The sequence below is a fragment of the Carcharhinus amblyrhynchos genome, chromosome 18, assembly GCF_965287045.1.
Source record: "Carcharhinus amblyrhynchos chromosome 18, sCarAmb.v2.hapA, whole genome shotgun sequence".
NCBI lineage: Eukaryota > Metazoa > Chordata > Chondrichthyes > Carcharhiniformes > Carcharhinidae > Carcharhinus > Carcharhinus amblyrhynchos.
Genome location: NC_137341.1, coordinates 32,792,732 through 32,810,979, shown reverse-complemented (window position 1 = coordinate 32,810,979; position 18,248 = coordinate 32,792,732). Strand labels below are relative to the sequence as shown.

At 43.7% G+C, this 18,248-nt stretch overlaps 1 protein-coding gene across 2 annotated transcripts in view; it reads left to right on the top strand.

Moving 5' to 3' along the window:
• The first annotated feature begins 1,429 nt into the window (after positions 1–1,429).
• Positions 1,430–18,248, top strand: part of LOC145354982 (uncharacterized) — a 46,145-nt gene continuing 29,326 nt past the window's right edge. Inside the window, exon 1 of one of the 2 annotated variants that reach the window (XM_080206707.1) lies at positions 1,430–1,904. In XM_080206707.1, coding sequence (XP_080062833.1) covers positions 1,509–1,904 — 396 coding nt within the window. In that variant the 5' untranslated portion in view covers positions 1,430–1,508. The remainder of the gene's footprint in view (positions 1,905–18,248) is intronic. The other variant, XM_080206708.1, reaches the window with a different exon arrangement.

Genomic DNA, 18,248 nt, shown 5'->3' with positions numbered 1-18,248 from the left:
GGTGTGGTGCCCCAACATCAGACCAGTGTTTTATAAGGGTTCATCAAATTTCCTTACTTTCGTGTTCTAAAGTCTCCATGTCTAAAACTCAGGATCCCACTGCCCTTTACAGTACGGTGGCACAGTGATTAGCACTGCTGTTTCACAGCTTCAGGGACCTGGGTTAGACTCCCGGCTTGGGTCACTGTATGGAGTTTGCACATTCTCATCGTGTCTGCATGGGTTTCCTCAGATGCTCCAGTTTCCTCCCACAGTCCAAAGATGTACGGGTTAGGTTGATTGGCTATGCTGAGAAAAAGTTGCCCCTTAGAGTCCTGAGATGCATAGGTTAGAGAGATTAGCAGGTAAATGTATAGGGATATGGGGGTAGGGCTTGGGTGGAATTGTGGTCAGTGCAGACATGGTGGGCCGAATGGCCTCCTTTTGCGCTGTAGGGTTTCTATGATTTCTATGATTTTAACGACTTTCTCAATCTGCCTGCCATCTTCAACGATTTGTACACATATAACTCATGTCTCTGCTCCCCATTAGAACTGTACATCACTTTTCTTGTTTTTACTACTAAAACATAGCACTTCACAGTTCCCTGCATTAAACGTCATCTAGTACATGTTCACCAGCCTGTCTATGTCTTCTTGAAGTCTCTGGCTATCCTCCTCAGAGTTTACACTCAGGAACCTTCGTATTCAAGCTGCCACTGTCTCTTTTGTTCCTTCAACATTGTCAACAAGTTTGTTATGTAGCATTTTATTAAAACGTCTTTCGAAAATCTATATAGGCCACACACATTACTCTCATCAAACCTCTCCGTCACTTCATCAAACAATTCAATAAAATTAGTTAAACATGATATGGCCTTAACAAACCAGTGCTGGCTTTCCTTAATTATTCCATATTTTTCCAACAACTATTAATGTTGTCGTGAAATATCATTTTTAAAAACTCTCCTGACTGGCTGGTCTGTGGGCATCGCAGTGCAAAGCATGCAGATGAGGATAGAAAGAGGTTAGAAAATCCATTAATAAAGATTGATAATTATACTTAAATAACGTTTATATTATTATCTTAATGCAGCCACCAACCGAACCCACACTCGCATCTAGCGGGAAAACAGGCACCAATGTTGCACTGCGCCTGCGCAACATTTGAATGGGCGGCATTCCAGTCGCTCTCGAGACGGTCCGTTGGCCTGAAGGGGCGGGGTGACCCCAGCCAATTACATCATTGGTCAGCGAACCTTTAACTGACAGGCCTGTGCTGTCATTCCGTTGGTTGCGTCCTTTGAGTTAGCGGCTCCGTTATTGGTGAAAAGCAGCTGTGGGCTGTGATTGGTTAAGATGGACAGGGCTCTGTGTGTCTTCCGCATGTGATTGGGGGGAAAGCTGAACGTAGGGGCGGGGTTTACGAGGAGGACGGGGTCAGAGGCAAGCGCGTGCAGGTTTGTAGCTGGACTTGTTGTGAGTTGGGAGTTGAGCTGGTGATTTGATCCCAGCTCCTTTACCGCAAGCATGGACGAGGTGTGGATGATGTCCCTGTGCCTGACTTTTTTCGCCTTCGTAGTCGCCCTCTTCTCGATGAGGAAGTCCGATGAAGCTTCGGCCAAGGACAAGGAACAGAAGAGCCCGGTGCCTGTCTTCTCCTCGCCCCAGCCAGTTGCCCGCTATATGGAGTTGACCCTAGAAGACATCGAGAAATCGCTGGAACGGTTAGGATCGGTGCTGGGTGCTGAGCCGCCCAGCGTCAAGGCAGCCTCCCGGCACCAGGCACCGGCCTCCGACTCTGACTCCCCAGCGTCGCTGTCCGGCTCCGAGGAGCAGCCACACCAGCTCGGGGGGAGGGGAGTAGCACCCCGGGGTTGGGCAGAACATAGTGGCGCTGAGTCCTGGAGTCACCCCGAGAAACAGGTACTGAGTTTACAACTGGAAGTGACAGAGCAATTTCTTTGTGAGGTCTGAGATGGTATTCCCTGTGATTTCTTTGTGAGATCCGAGATGGCATTCGTTGTGGTTTCCTGGTGAGATCTAGGATGGCATTCCCTCTGGTTTCTTTGTGAGATCTGGGACGGCATTCCCTGTTTCCTGGTGATATCTAGGATGGCGTTCCCTGTCGTTTCTTTGTGAGATCTGGGACGGCGTTCCCTGTCGTTTCTTTGTGAGATCTGGGACGGCGTTCCCTGTCGTTTCTTTGTGAGATCTGGGACGGCGTTCCCTGTCGTTTCTTTGTGAGATCTGGGACGGCGTTCCCTGTCGTTTCTTTGTGAGATCTGGGACGGCGTTCCCTGTCGTTTCTTTGTGAGATCTGGGACGGCGTTCCCTGTCGTTTCTTTGTGAGATCTGGGACGGCGTTCCCTGTCGTTTCTTTGTGAGATCTGGGACGGCGTTCCCTGTCGTTTCTTTGTGAGATCTGGGACGGCGTTCCCTGTCGTTTCTTTGTGAGATCTGGGACGGCGTTCCCTGTCGTTTCTTTGTGAGATCTGGGACGGCGTTCCCTGTCGTTTCTTTGTGAGATCTGGGACGGCGTTCCCTGTCGTTTCTTTGTGAGATCTGGGACGGCGTTCCCTGTCGTTTCTTTGTGAGATCTGGGACGGCGTTCCCTGTCGTTTCTTTGTGAGATCTGGGACGGCGTTCCCTGTCGTTTCTTTGTGAGATCTGGGACGGCGTTCCCTGTCGTTTCTTTGTGAGATCTGGGACGGCGTTCCCTGTCGTTTCTTTGTGAGATCTGGGACGGCGTTCCCTGTCGTTTCTTTGTGAGATCTGGGACGGCGTTCCCTGTCGTTTCTTTGTGAGATCTGGGACGGCGTTCCCTGTCGTTTCTTTGTGAGATCTGGGACGGCGTTCCCTGTCGTTTCTTTGTGAGATCTGGGACGGCGTTCCCTGTCGTTTCTTTGTGAGATCTGGGACGGCGTTCCCTGTCGTTTCTTTGTGAGATCTGGGACGGCGTACCCTGTCGTTTCTTTGTGAGATCTGGGACGGCGTTCCCTGTCGTTTCTTTGTGAGATCTGGGACGGCGTACCCTGTCGTTTCTTTGTGAGATCTGGGACGGCGTACCCTGTCGTTTCTTTGTGAGATCTGGGACGGCGTTCCCTGTCGTTTCTTCGTGAGGTATCATAGAATCTTACAGTGTAGAAGTCTGCATCGACAATCCCACCCAGACCCTATCTCTGTGTATTTACCCTAACTAGTCCCACTGACATGAAGGAGCAATTTAGCACGGCCAATCAACCTAACTCACATGTTTGGACTGTGGAAGGAAACTGAAGCATCTGGAGGAAACCCACACAGATAGGGGGAGAACATGCAAACTCCACGCACACTCACCCGAGGCTGGAATTGAATCCAGGTCCCTGGTGCTATGAGAAAGCAGAGCTAACTGCTGTGCTGCCCATAGATTTGGGACGGAATTCCCTATGGTTTCCTTATTTGAGGTCTGGGATAGAATTCCCTGTGATTTCTTTCTTTGTGAGGTCTGGATGAAATTCCTTGTGGTTTCTTTATGAGGTCTGGGATGGAATTCCCTGTGGTTTCTTCGTGAATTCTGGGATGGGATTCCCTGCGTATGTTTGATCTATAGGATCAGGGGTGGGATTCCCTGTGGGGTTTACAATTGTGTGATTCTATACATTTTTCTGTAAAATATGTAAATTATTATCTTGGTTATGGATCTGTGGTCGTGTGGAATCAACTGGCTGGGGCATTTCTCAGTTTGGAGTTTGCCTAGAATGATATTTGGGAAATGATACTTGTTCGCCGAGTTGCCCATTTGCAAAGTTCATTCCTTTAGTAAAAATAGAATTTGACATCAGTGTTCAGTGGTAATGGGACACCAGTACTAGAATTTCATCAGTGTTAAAACCCATGAATGGTCTATGAAATGTGTTGTCTATTACGACATAATACAAGATAATTAGCTTTCAAACTTTTGTCTTAAATTGTTGAGCTGTGGGCAAATGACCACAGGGTGGAACCATGTTAAGACCACTGCTTTTTTTAAAGTTACATAAAATTGTAATTGGATTTTAGCTTTTTTCCTTGTATGTTTCTGCATGAATTGGAGTAATTATCACTACTTGGAATTGAGGTAATGTCAGCAAACATTTAATAATCTTGGTTTGGTATATTGCCTGCACAGTGCAACTGTTGATTCATGCGCAGTTCTGACCTGATTGTGTACACCTAGTTATGAACTAAAGTAAGTGGAAACTTGAAGTAAAGTTCGTGAAATATGGTGGGAGAAAGTCAAATACATTTTACTATTCATTTCTTGATCTTTTTCTTTAGTCACTGAAGTAGTTAGTCAACTATAAAACTACTTTCTAATGTTGATTTGCATCTCCTTGTGTTGCCACTCTGCCCTTTTCTATTAAGCCACACTTGACATTTAAGAAAAAATCTCACTGACTCGTGCAGTAATTATATACTACAAGTAATCGCTCCAGAATACTTCAGTGCGTGCAAAGATATGCAGGCTGTTCTATTTGAAGCACTTTCCAGCTTCTAAAGGGACTACTCCATCAAATGTGCTGGATTATGGAAAAGGGGCAGGGAATGAATTGCTTGTTCAGACAGTTGGTGCAAACACAATGGGCTAAATGGCTTTCTTCTGTGCTGTAACAATTCCGTGATCTTCATGATAGTGACTCCCAAAACAAATTTTTAAACTCACATCTTAAAACTTAAACAGAATATTTGACGTGCAAACTGAATATTGCATTCTCTTCCTGCAAACCACCACCACCCCCCCCCCCCCCAATTATGGGGATACACAGCTGAACACACATTATCTTCCATTGTTCAGCTCATTAATGATGCATCTGTGAGGAACTTATCAAATCGTGGGGCAGTTTGCAAATCACCTGCCCTGCTGTAAATCATGAAGTCAAAGGTCCTGCTGCCATATTTAAAGGGCACCCAGACATCTCTTCACCCAATGCAGGCAGGAGCTCCATATTACTCCTCCAGAGTTCTTACAGCTGCTGCTCATACTGGGGAAATGGCAGGTGTGGGCAACCACGTCCCAACACACAGAATGGTGACACCAGATAAGAACATTGCTGCCAATACACCCATTGTTCTTCATCTAAAACATCCTTACTCCACCCTTTCTAGGTGAAGGACATCTTGGAGGATCAGAGATGAATGGGTGTTCCTCCTATTCATATGTGATAGAGCTTTGAGACATAGCGCACATCACTGGTCAAAGAGCAATGTACACACAACCTCCTTCATAATATTCCACTTGCCTTCCTCTACCCTCAAGATTCTATAGTGGGATCATTGCCTTGGCAGAATAGAAAGAGCCGTTGTCAGCTATAACCATTCACCAGGAAGGATGGAGATTTGTAGTCGCAAGATGTTCTTGCTCTTGAGGAAGTGCAGCAAAGGTTTACCAGGCTGATTCCAGGGATGGCGGGACTGATGTATGAGAAGAGATTGATTAGGTTACATTCTTTTCACTGGAATTCAGACGAATGGGGTGGAGGGGGGGATCTCACAGAGACTTATAAAATTCTAACAGGACTATGCAGCGAGAATATTCCCAATGGTGGGGGATTCCAGAATCAGGGGTCACAGTCTGAGGATTCAGGGTAGACCATTTAGGACAGAGATGAGGCAACATTTCTTCACCCAAAGAGTGGTGAGCCTGTGGAATTCATTAGCACAGGAAGTAGTTGATGCCAAGACATTGAATGTATTCAAGAGATGCTGGATATAGCACTTGGGGCAAATGGGATCAAAGATTATGGGGAAAAAGCAGGATTAGGCTATTGAGTTGGATGATCAACCATGATCGTAATAAATGGCAGAGCAGGTCTGAAGTAGTTGGAGAAGGCCACTTGACCCTATTTTCTATGTTTCTTTGACTGCCACTCACCAGTCATGCCCATTTGAGGATGACTGCCATTCATCCCTGTCTCTGACTGCATCTGATGACAACTGCCACAGTGAAGGTTAGCTCCTCATTTAGTTGGGATCTTGATGTTATGAGACCCATCATTTGGGAAGAAACCTGCTGTCATGTCGGCTTTACCAGAGAAGAGAACACAACTGAGTATGGTTAACATCCAGTTGCTCATAATTATGAGCGTGTCCCTTTAGTCAATCACTTGTGCTGACCTTGAACTCCACCCATCCAAAAAGACTTCTTCGCTGCCTGCTGCTTCAGCAGTGTCAGATTTGAAAAATGGTTCATGTAACTGCCCAGACTTGGTTCGCTACCACCTATCTTCCCCATCACCCTTGCATCCAGCATCACTATTCCTTTTCCTCTGCTACCTTGAACATCCCCTCAGAGCTGACACACATTAGCAGCCCCATGCCCACACTGCAGCTCCATTATCTGAGCCACCTGTTGTCCCTCCAGTGTGACACCACACATACCCATGAAACCATCTACCTGAGTCTCATCCTGGACCAGCTACCCTACCGCATCACATTTCATCCTCTGACAGTGCCGATTCCTTCCTATTGCCAGTACCCTGAGTTGACCCCACAGTCTACGACACCAACCCCAACTGTAAAACATTTGACACGGTGGCTCTTTAATGAGCATGCATGAGATGCTAATGCATACAAATAGCATTCCCAGCATTGGTTGAAGGAAAACTTGACCGGTCGTGAAAATCAGAACAAAATTTGAACTATTCACCCCACTAACTGGAAACTGCCAAATTAAGTGCCCCACTCACCATGATTCCTGTTGCTGGTGGGATTGGAAGATTCTGCCCTACAGCTGTCAGGAAAGATGGAACACATCAGGGCCTTTTCTAAAGAAAAAGCCGAGAGGGAGTCCTGATTATAGGGTAGATGTGGAGGGAATGTTTCTGTTTGTGGGAGAATTCAAAACTCGCCAGTGACGGTCTTCAGCTTCATAAGAAGAATGTTTGCACCATGGTGTCCAACTTAGTGGACTATGACAGGTCAACACTTTTAAAAGCAGAACATGCTAGATAAACTCAGCGGTTCTGGCAGCATCTGTGGAGAGAAACGTTTCAAGCTTGTATGACTTTTCTTCAGGGCTAAAACGTGATCGATTTTGTATTGTTTAAGAGAGGTGGAGCAAACACCAGGTGGGAAATCAAACGAAAAGAAGGTGAATGGAGTAAAAGAGACATGCAGAAATCCCATCAGAGAGAAGAGTAATACTTTGAGGTAGGCACCTAAGGAATAGAAATGGCAGTTAATTGAACACGAAAATAACTATCAATGCTGGAACTCTGAAATAAAAGCAGAAAATGCTGGATAAATGCAGGAAGTCTGGCAACATCTGTGGAGAGAGAAAATCTCAAGTTAGTATGACTTAAGAACCAAAAAGAGGGAGAAATGTGATGGTATTATAATGATAGAGCAAATGCAGAGTTACATTAGTTAGAGTTGGACTTATCACTTTTTACTGCTGTTTTCCATATGTTAATGGTCTGGTGCAGTGTAACTGCAATGCTGTGTCCCAGGTACTAGCAAAATTTATGGCAGTGCTGGACTGCTCAGACATTAGGGTCCTCCTCTTGACTTTTCCCAGTTGTGTCCAAAGGAATGCAAAGCGCTACATTTGGCACTGGCTTGGCTGCACAAATTATCAGAAAGATTACAGGTGCTATTAAAATCTAAGTGCCCAACGGGCAGGAAACTGGGAGATTTTCCCACCTGGTTTTTGGCACGCTTAGTTGAATTTGGAAATTGATGCATGTGCGCGCGCGTGCGCACCCACCCCCCGATACCACCTGCCCTGCCAACCATCAGGCTTTCAATCCCTCCTTCTGTCCCTGCAGGAGAAGATTGCCCGAATTGACAGGAGTGTGCACGGTGGGGTCCCTAAGCTGCAAATTCTAACCATGTTTGAAGAGCAAGCAATGGAACTGTTGGGGGATAAGATTTCAGAAGAAGGCTCCAAACAACACCACCAAGCACCCAACCTTCAACGCAGACATCACATGCACCATCCACCAGTGCAGATACAGTCACCACAGTGGGGCATGTTAGTTGTGAGGCTTCTGGGGCACTTTTTGGTGAGCACTGCACAGCAATTGATGCACACCAGGTTGAGGCAGCAACATCTGAGGGCTCAGACTGGTGGAGGTCTTCAGGAGCCACAGGCAGATGCTGGGCAACTGGAAGCAGTTCTCCTAAAGCTGCTGGAGATACAGAAGTGGAGCTGGGGATTGCAGGAAGGGCTGTCAGCAACCTTCCAGCAATTGCAAGGCTATTTTGAAGAGTCTCAGCCTTTAGTTGCCGGAGATGGTGCCAACATTTCATGGCACCCAAGCCATCACTGCAATGGTAGTTGGCGACAGCAGTGAAAAACTTGGGCTGGAGATGGTCACCATGAGTGGCAAGGTCAAAGGCATTGCTGAGTTTCGGAGAACCGTGACTGCAGATTCTGGAGTGTGCTCGAAACACGGGGCCATGGCTGTGGGCCTCAAGAGCTTGGTGCACTGTGAGGGCACTGGCTGAGAGGACCCAGAGCTTGATGCAGACTCAAGAGACCTCTAGCTGAGGGCTCGCACACCATGGGACAGACACAATTGGAGCTCCAGGACTAGCAGAACCAGGTGATAGAGGTCTCTGGAGCTCATGGTAGCTGCCCCTCTGTCCCATGGAGTGTCCTGGGGGCCTGAAGGGGGAGGAGGAATCACTGCAGCATTTGCCAGGGCTTTCCACCCAGAGCCTGGGTGGGCTTTTCGGCCCACCAAGTCTGTAATTGTCCACTTCACTGCATCTGTGCCAGACTACTGATTGCAGTCGCAATCCAAATGTTCACCCCAAGCAGTCGAGGCACTGGAGGCCCTGTAGGCTCACACTGTCAGCCTGGCATGGCATCCCTCACCACCCCTGGGGTATAGAGCCATGTGATTGTGCCCTCCACCTTCCGTAAGGGCCAGTGCAGTCAGAGAACAGGCAGGAGTGAGAATTGCGGGGCACCAAGGCAGCATCACTGTCTGTTGCATAGTGAGTTTTCACCCTTCTATCTTGATGAGAATCTACGTGGTCAGTCCTGGCCCATCACCTAGTATGATGTCAGTGGGCGGGGGGGTTGGAATCTTCAGCCTCATTCTCCTGGGCTGCCTCCTCCTCCTCCTCAGTGTCACCCTCCTTGATCCTCATTTTTCACCGCTCGCTATACTGATCAAGCCAATAAGATTGCCCCTTAGCATCTCACAATATTTTCCCAGCTTGCCATGCTGATCAACTGGTGCAGAGAGGTGATAAAATTGCACCCCTGTTCTTTGGACTCCATGCTACACTTTTAGAGTTTACTATCTTTACCTTGCCCTTTTAAAGGCCATAAATACAAGATATCTACTAGTAAATCAAACAAGAAAAAAATGTCTTGATTTAGAATGTGGAACTTACTTTCAGAGGAAATGGTTGAGGCAAATAGCTTGCTTACATTCCTTCAAAAGAAACTAGACAGGTACAAGTTAAATGGAGGTTTAAAGACCTGCTACCGAACAAAATAGATGGAATGAGTGTAGTGTTATGTGGGGTCTAAACACCAGCATAGACTGGTTGGGCTAAATGGCCTGGTTCTGTTAAGTCTTTGTATCGTCAATACCCCAGATGAGGATGGCCTACATCTTGTTGAAGGCAAACTTGTAGGATACCAAACATGTATTTTCTTAAGTCATCAATCCTCAATAAGATAAATGTCCCAAAGGTTGCTCATTGTTAACTCAAACATCTACATGTATTTTGGGAACACAACAGCCTCTGCTGCACCTCAATGTTCTGCATCTGCTGAAAAATTTTTTCAAAGTGCTTGTGGCCAAGTTTTATTTTTTTCATATCTGCACACTAACCATTATTGTTTGTAGTCCTGTTCTTGTTCCCCAGCTAGCACCTTTGGAAGATCTGATCACTACAATGTTCTTTGACTCTACCCTCAGACAAAACAATACCTATTTAAAAGATTTCCCATTTATCTAATAAGAGAAAGAAAGATTGACAACCATATATTTCCCGCTGACCTGAGTGTCAACAAAGCTTCATGTTGAAGCCACATTCAACACTGGTTGTGTGGGTGGCACAGTGGTTAGTACTGCTGTCTCACAGCTCCAGGGACCAGAGTTTAATTCCAGCCTTGGGTAACTGTCTGTGTTGAATTTGCATATTCTCTGTGTCTGCATGGGTTCCCTTCAGGTTCTCCAGTTTCCCTCCCACAGTCCAAAGGTGTGCAGGTTAGGTAGATGTGTGGGATTACTGGGATAAGGTGGGGCAGATAACCTGGGTAAAATACTCTTGACAGAATCAGTACAAACTCAATGGGCCAACTGGCCTCTTCACTAAGGATTCTATAATATAAATATGGTTATGATATTAATGCAGCATTACTTATGCTGTTTATAAAATACTGCTAGCTTTCTCTATTGTAACATTTCACCCTCTGTTGACACAAGTGCAGATACTGTTGGTTTTGACTTCACTTGCTAAAAATAATTACAGTCCAAAAATGTGGTTTCGTGTGTTCATACTGCTCTTACTCTGACTCATGCTTTATCAGACCTTATGAACTGTAAACCTCACCTTTCCTTTCTCTGTCCTGCAATTTAAAATTTTTAAATCCAAGAATAATGTTAGCTGGTCACTATTTCCTGATTTGCCTTGCATCTTGTTACTGATTTCATCCTTGGTATGGCTCACTCCACGGGTGAAATTTTATGCCAGCAAGATTTCATAGTCTCACCAAAGTCAATGGACTTTTCAAAGGCCCCCCACATTTTACGGGGTTGTAGATTTCTGCCCTGTATCTGTCCTTTGCTGAAGTTTTATGATAAATATTCTTTTGGGCCATTGATAAGTAGTGGGAGTATAACAATATTTATGTCCTAATCACACAGGTTATCTTTTCTATTGTTGGTGGCTAGTTAACAATAAACAACTTGCATTAATTAGCTTTAACATTGTAAAATTTCCAAGGCAGCTCACAAAAGCCTAATCAAACAAAAGTTGGCACCAAGTCAAATAATACAACTGTTATGTAATTGTTTCTAAAGGTATGCTTCCTTTTCTGTCACCTAAATAATTTTTTTTTATTTTTAAAAATGAGCATGAAAGCTAAGACTATATGGTGGGCTTTAGAGTCTCCATTTGGCGTCTGCTGGATGTTAAAACCAGGCTCTGCAATGCTAAATTTAGAGATGCAATTGGCTAGGATTGTTAAAACTGTCAAATAATCAAGGGCTTTTGATGTGCGATAGACCATAATAACAAGGTTGACTACTTTGAAACTCATCTTTTAATCTTTCATGGGATGTGAAGGCAAGACTAGCATTTGTTGCCCATCCCTAATTTCCCTTGAACTTGGGGCATGTCATGTCATTTCAAAGGGCATTCAATAGTTAATCACATTGCAGTGTTGCTGAAATCAGTGAAGCCAGACTAAATAAAGATGGCAGATTTCCTTCCCTGAAAATCATTAGTGAACCCAGATTCATTTTTACAACAATCAATGATGGTTTGTTTTGTGATCATCCTACTAAGATCAGCTTTATATTTCAGATTTTATAAGTTGAATTCAAATTTCACAAGTTGCTATGGTGAGATTTGAACTCACATCCCCAGGGCATTGGCTGTGCCATGCAGTATTTGAGTATATAATGTATATATATTTTGTCAGTTTGCTCCAAATTGTTAATAACATTTCCTAGTAATAACCTTTTTAATCATAGTGCAAAAATGTTCTGCATTTTGCTAGGTTTTTTTGGTAGAAAGTGTGCTTAGTGCAGAAGTTGGAAATACAATGAAGCGAAATCTTTGCAGCCTGACTTCTTATATTGCCATGTATATTTGATATTTATCTTAACATTAGTGATTCATATCCTCAGAATAAATTTTATAAATCCATTCTCCCATGAATTTATGCTCCCAGTTGGCAAGACAGGATATTGCAGATGTGGTGTAACTAGGGCTTTGTATAGCTATAATAAAATGTTCAATCCCCTTTATTCTAGATATAAGAACATAAGAACGTAAGAAATAGGAGCAGGAGTAGGCCATCTGGCCCTTCGAGCCTGCCCCGCCATTCAATAAGATCATGGCTGATCTGTCGTGGCTCAGTTCCACATTCCCGCCCTCTCCCCATAACCCTTAATCCCCTCTCTTATCAAAAACCCATCAACCCGCGTCTTAAAATATTTAGCGAGGTAGCCTCCACCACTTCAACGGGCAGAGAATTCCAGAGATTCACCACACTTTGAGTGAAGAAGTTCTTCCTCAACTCCGTTCTAAACTGCCCCCCCCTTTATCTTGAGGCTGTGCCCCCTAGTCCTACTGTCCTTTCTGAGCGGGAAGAGTCTCTCCACCTCTATCCTATCCATCCCATTCATCATCTTATATGTCTCAATGAGATCACCCCTCATTCTTCTAAACTCTAACGAGTACAAGTTTAGTTTATTCAGCCTCTCCTCATAGCTCAACCCCCTCAACTCCGGCATCAGCCTAGTAAACCTCCTCTGCACTCTCTCCAAGGCCAAAATATCCTTGCGTAAGTACAGCGCCCAAGACTGCACACAGTACTCCAGGTCAGTATTCCAGTTGCCTTTTGATTAAAATTTAATGGACAGGTACACTAAAAATTATTACTGTGCATGGTCCCTTAGTCTCTTGTGTATTCCACTGTTTTTAGATTTTCAACATTTTAGAAAGTACTTTTCTATCCTTTCTAGTTCCAGAGTAGAACAACATCACTTATCTCCTTATGTGCTATAACAATTCTGTGATTCTGGGTCATATATTAAAATCTATTTGCCACAGTTTTGCCTCTTTACCTAATCTATTAATACTCTTCCAACACTGCCTATCTTAATGTCATCAGTATGTGTAGATATATAACTTCCAATCTCGTTCAAATCGTAATAAATAGTTCAAACCTGAATATGTCCCCTGTGAGAAGTCATTAGTCACATCCTGTCATGAGACTGCTTGCCTGTTATCCATATTGTGTCCTGCTATTTAACCAATTTCAAAATCTAAACTTCATCAACTGTCTTCTGAAAGCCCATATAAATAGCTGATCTTTTTGTGGACTCAGCTCCACTTATCCGCCCGCTCAACATAACCCTTAATTCCTTTACTGTTCAAAAATTTATCTATCCTTGCCTTAAAAACATTCAATGAGATAGCTTCAATTGCTTTACTGGGCAAGGAATTCCACAGATTCACAACCCTTAGTGTGAAGAAGTTCCTCCTCAATTCAGTCTTAAACCTGCTTCCCCTTAGTTTCAGGCAATGTCCCCTAGCTCTAGTTTCATCCGCCAGTGGAAACAACTTTCCTACTTCTATCTTATCTATCCCCTTCATAATCTTATATGTTTCTATAAGATCTCCCCTCATTCTTCTGAATTCCAATGAGTATAGCCCCAGTCTACTCAGTCTCTCCTCATAAGCCAACCCCCTCAACTCCAGAATCTACCTAGTGAATCTTCTCTGCACCTCCTCCAGCTCCAGTACATCCTTTCTCAAGTAAGGAGGCCAAAACTGTACATGGTACTCCAGATGTGGCCTCACCAGCACCTTATACAGCTACAACATAATCTCGCTGTTTTTAAACTCCAACCTTTTAGCGACAAAGGACAAAATTCTATTTGCCGCCTTAATTACCTGCAAGCCAATTCCTTGAGATTCCTGCACAAGGACACCCAGTCCCTCTGCACAGCAGCCTGCTGCAATTTTTTACCATTTAAATAATAGTCCATTTTGCTGTTATTCCTACCAAAATGGATTACCTCACATTTACCAACATTGTACTCCATCTTCCAGACTCTTATCCACTCACTTAGATTAGCTATATCCCTTTGCAGGCTTTCAGCGTCCTCTGCACACTTTACTGTTCCACCCAAATTAGTATCATCTGTGAATTTTAACACACTGCATTTGGTCTCCCAACTTCAGATCATCTATGTAAATCGTAAACAATTGCGGTCCCAACACTGATCTCTGAGGCACACCACTAGTCACTAACTGCCAACCAGAAAAACACCCACTTACCTCCACTCTTAGCTTTTTGTTAGTTAACCAATCTTCCATCCATGTTGATACATTACCCATAACACTGTGCACCTTTATCTTATGTAGCAGTCTTTGGTGTGGCACTTGTCAAATGCCTTCTGGAAATCCCGATACACCACATCCACAGGTTCCTCATTGTCCACTGCACATGTAATGTTCTCAAAGAATTCCACCAAATTAGTCAAACATAACCTGCCCTTCATGAATCCATGCTGCGTTTTACCAATTGGACAATTTATATCCAGATGTCTCGCTATTTCTTGCTTGATAGATTGAAGCATTTTCCCTACTACAGAAGATAAGCTAACCAGCCTATAGTAGTTGCCTGCCTTTTGTCTACCTCCTTTTTTAAACAGTGGCGTCACATTTGCTATTTTCCAATCTGTGGGAACCACCCCAGAGTCCAGCGAATTTTGGTAAATTACCACTAGTGCATTTGCTGTTTCTCCTGCCATCTCCCACCAATCCTTAATCAGATTTGTTGAACATGACCTGTCCATGCTATCTTAATTGTGGATTAATTGTAACTCCATCCTTAATTATAGACGCTAGTAATTTCTTAAGGGTATAAGAAATGGTAACAGGTTTGGTCCATGCAGCTGCTTAAGCCTGCTTCACCATTCAGTTGATCATCAACCACTTTCCCAACCTGTACCCATGTCTCTTAATTTCCTTGGAGACCCAAGATCTGTCCATTGTAAACTTAAATCTATTCAATTTATGGAGCATCCATAACCTTCTAGAATAGAAAATTCCAGATGTTCAACCCTTTATCACAGAATCATTACAGTGCAGAAACTTGAGCGGTGAAATTTATTTTCTCAGTCTCAATTAATTAGTTCCCCCTTTTGAAACTGTGCCCCAGTGTTCTGGATTCCCCAGCTGGGAAACAACCTCTGTGTCTACCCTGTCAAGCACCTGAGAAGCTTGTATGTTTAATGAGATTACCTCTGATTCTTCTAAATTCCAGAAAGTAAAGGCCCAATTTACTCACTGCAAGTATATCCTTCTATAAATATGGAGACCACCATAGACTCCAGGTGTAGTCTCACCAAAGCCCACTTTGGTTTTCCAAGACTTTGCTGGCCTCAGAACTTTTTTGACCTCCCTTGAGTATTGACAGAACCCCTAAGAAACATTTTTATTACATTTAAATCACAAAAGTATGATTGTTTTTGCACAATAGATACAAATGTACGAAAATAATTTATAAAAGTCTTCTATATTTCTTCTCGATTATAATTTCAAAAAATTTCAGCAAAGTATTTAATTTTTACCTTTTGTTGCCATTTTAATGGCAGGTGTGATGCTACTTTTGCCCACATTCATTTAATATTAGGAGTGCTGTTTGAGAGCTGGATTCTATCACAGCACATTCACCTCTTTCATACACATGCACATTTCCCTCTCTACACATACGCACTGACTTCCTTTTCTTTGTTACACCCACGAACACCTTCCCCCTCCCCGCATGTACTCGGCTTCGCTCCCTCTCGCGCACGCTTGCCTCTCTTGCCCCATTATCTTTTGTGCTGTGGCCTGGAAATTTGAAGACTTCATTTGTTTTTTCTAGTGCATCTATTTTTTTCCAAGTCACATTTACTCAAATAACTGGAGAAGCAATATGGGATCATACTGCTTGTAACACTCCACCTAAAATTAAAGTTTATTTATTCATCATAAGTAGGCTTAAACAACACTGCAATGAAGTTGCTGTGAAAAATCCCATAGTTGCCACACTCCGGCACCTGTTCGGGTTTACTGAGTGAGAATTTATCATGGCCAATGCATCTAATCAGCACATCGTTGGACTGTGGGAGGAAACCGGAGCGCTCAAAGGAAACCCATGCAGACACAGGGAGAACGTGCAAACTCCACACAGACGGTGACCTGAACTGGGAATCAAACCCGGGTCCCTGGAGCTGGGAGACAGCAGTGCTAACCACTGTGCCACCCTTGTTGGGTTATCATTTTGTTCACATTGCTATTTTATGCGCTGTAGAAATAAAACTGGGTTAGTAAACAGTTCGGGTCACCGTCTGTGTGGAGTTTGCACGTTCTCCCTGTGTCTGCGTGGGTTTCCGTTGAGTGCTCCGGTTTCCTCCCACAGTCCAACGATGTGCTGATTAGATGCCTTTTTAAAAGAGGAGTTGTAACAATGTAGCATGTGAGAGAAATACTGAATGTTACTTGATTCTAAAAATGTAGGTTAATCTAATTACAGGACAGGGTTGTTAAGGCTCTGCCATTTCCGAACCCCGAGGTGACAAATCAGCTCTTTGCCACAGAAGACTGGGAATTTGAAGATGAGGAGGAAATTTGTACATTCCAATGTGAGGGAGCAGACGAACAGTATTATCACCTCTACTGGGATGAAGAAAGCTTACCCAACAAGTGCAGCAAGTCAGTTGTAGAAAAAACAGATTTAAATAGGAGGAAGGTAAACCATGACGGAGTAAGTAAGATAGTTACTGAAACAAATAGAAATTGAGATATGAGTTAGAACAACAGACAAGAAATTAAATGCACAAGGAATGCAATTTTATATACAGGAACTTTAAAGAGTTCAGATCATAGTTAAGTTGTTTGCAAGTGGCTGACTCTGGCATCTTTTGCAAGTTGACATCACCCTGTGGAAGGGAAATTGGATTTGATCACCAGGAACCTAATCTAGAGCAGTTTATTTAAGAAACATTTTAAATGCTGTGCTTGAAATATGGATCACATTTAACATGCAGCAAAAAAGTTGCTGAAATATTCCGAGCCATGTGGTTGAATACAATTCTGCTGCTGATGGAAATGTCTCATGGATGGCTGGTTTTGCTCGATCGGTTCTGGATTTATACCATTTAGTACAGTGTTAGTGCCACACAACACAGTGTAAGGTATCTTCAGTGTGAAGGCCAGAGCCCTTACACAAGGACTGAATGGTGGTAATTCAACAAATGTTTTCATGGACAGATATACCTACAGTGGTATATTGGTGATAATGAGGTCAAATAGGTTTTCTTTCTTGGTAACCTCATCACCTGCTGCAGACAGTTTGGCAGGTTGTGATCATGCCAAGCCATTTTTTTGGTGAAAATCCTCACCCAGATATATTCAGTGCCCTTGCACCTGAATGCTGCTTCGTGAGGTGCTCAAGATGGAGGAGCACTGATTTATCAGATGAAGGATTGGTATAGGTGGCATTCAGTATAAAATTTCCTTGTCCATATTTGAAGCTGTATTCCCAGCTTAAAAATATGATTCCATAGCTTGCATAGTTCTCAAAAATGGAGACCATTTCAAGAGCAATGTAGATGGAGCTCTGGGAGAAAGACAATTCCTGGCCGAAGGATAGAAGTAAGATGTCTCGATATTTTTTGCAATATTTGTACAATCTGTGTATCATCCCAGGAGACAGCATTGACATCTATACAGCACATGACTGGTTAAGAACTAGCTACATAGATTTGTCAGACATATTAATAACTTAGATGAAGAAATGGAGAATTAGAGGTGAGGCTTGTGAATTGCAAATGGCTTTCTGTTAAGACGTACAGGAAGTTGCAGACAGATTAAATATGTGGCAAAAACTCTGGCAGGTGGAGTTCAATGTGAGGTCACCCACTTCATGTGCGATAAATCAGAATATTTCTTATTCATTAAACCCCTACGGTACAGATGAAGGCTGCACCAGGTCCTATTCCCATAACCCCACATATACCCTGCTAATCCCCCTGACACTAAGGTCAATTTAGTATGGCCAATCCACCTGTGGATCTGTGGAGTGTGGGAGGAAACCTGAGCACCTGAAGGAAACCCATGCAGACACTGGGAGAAAGTGTAAATTCCACACAGACTGTGACCGAGGCTGGAATTGAACCTGGGTTCCTGGTGCTGTGAGGCAGTAATGTTAATCACTCTGCCACTGTGCTAAGACTAAGGAGGACAAAGTGCCCATCTCAACTGTTTATTGGATGGAAAATCTCAGACTAAACTGCAGCACTTCTCAAAATACCAAGATCTCATGCAGACATATAGGGCGGGATTTTCTGGCCACATTCGCCCAGGCCAAAAATTCCCAACCGAGGTCAACGGACCTTTGCATGATGCACTCCCGCCCTCTACGATTTCCATGGCAGATGGGACAAACTCAGAGTTTGCAGATGGATATTGATAGGTTGAGTGAGCAAAAATCTGGCAGATGGTGTATAATGTGAAGTTGTTCACTTTGGCTCAAAGAATTAGAAAGCACAGCATTAC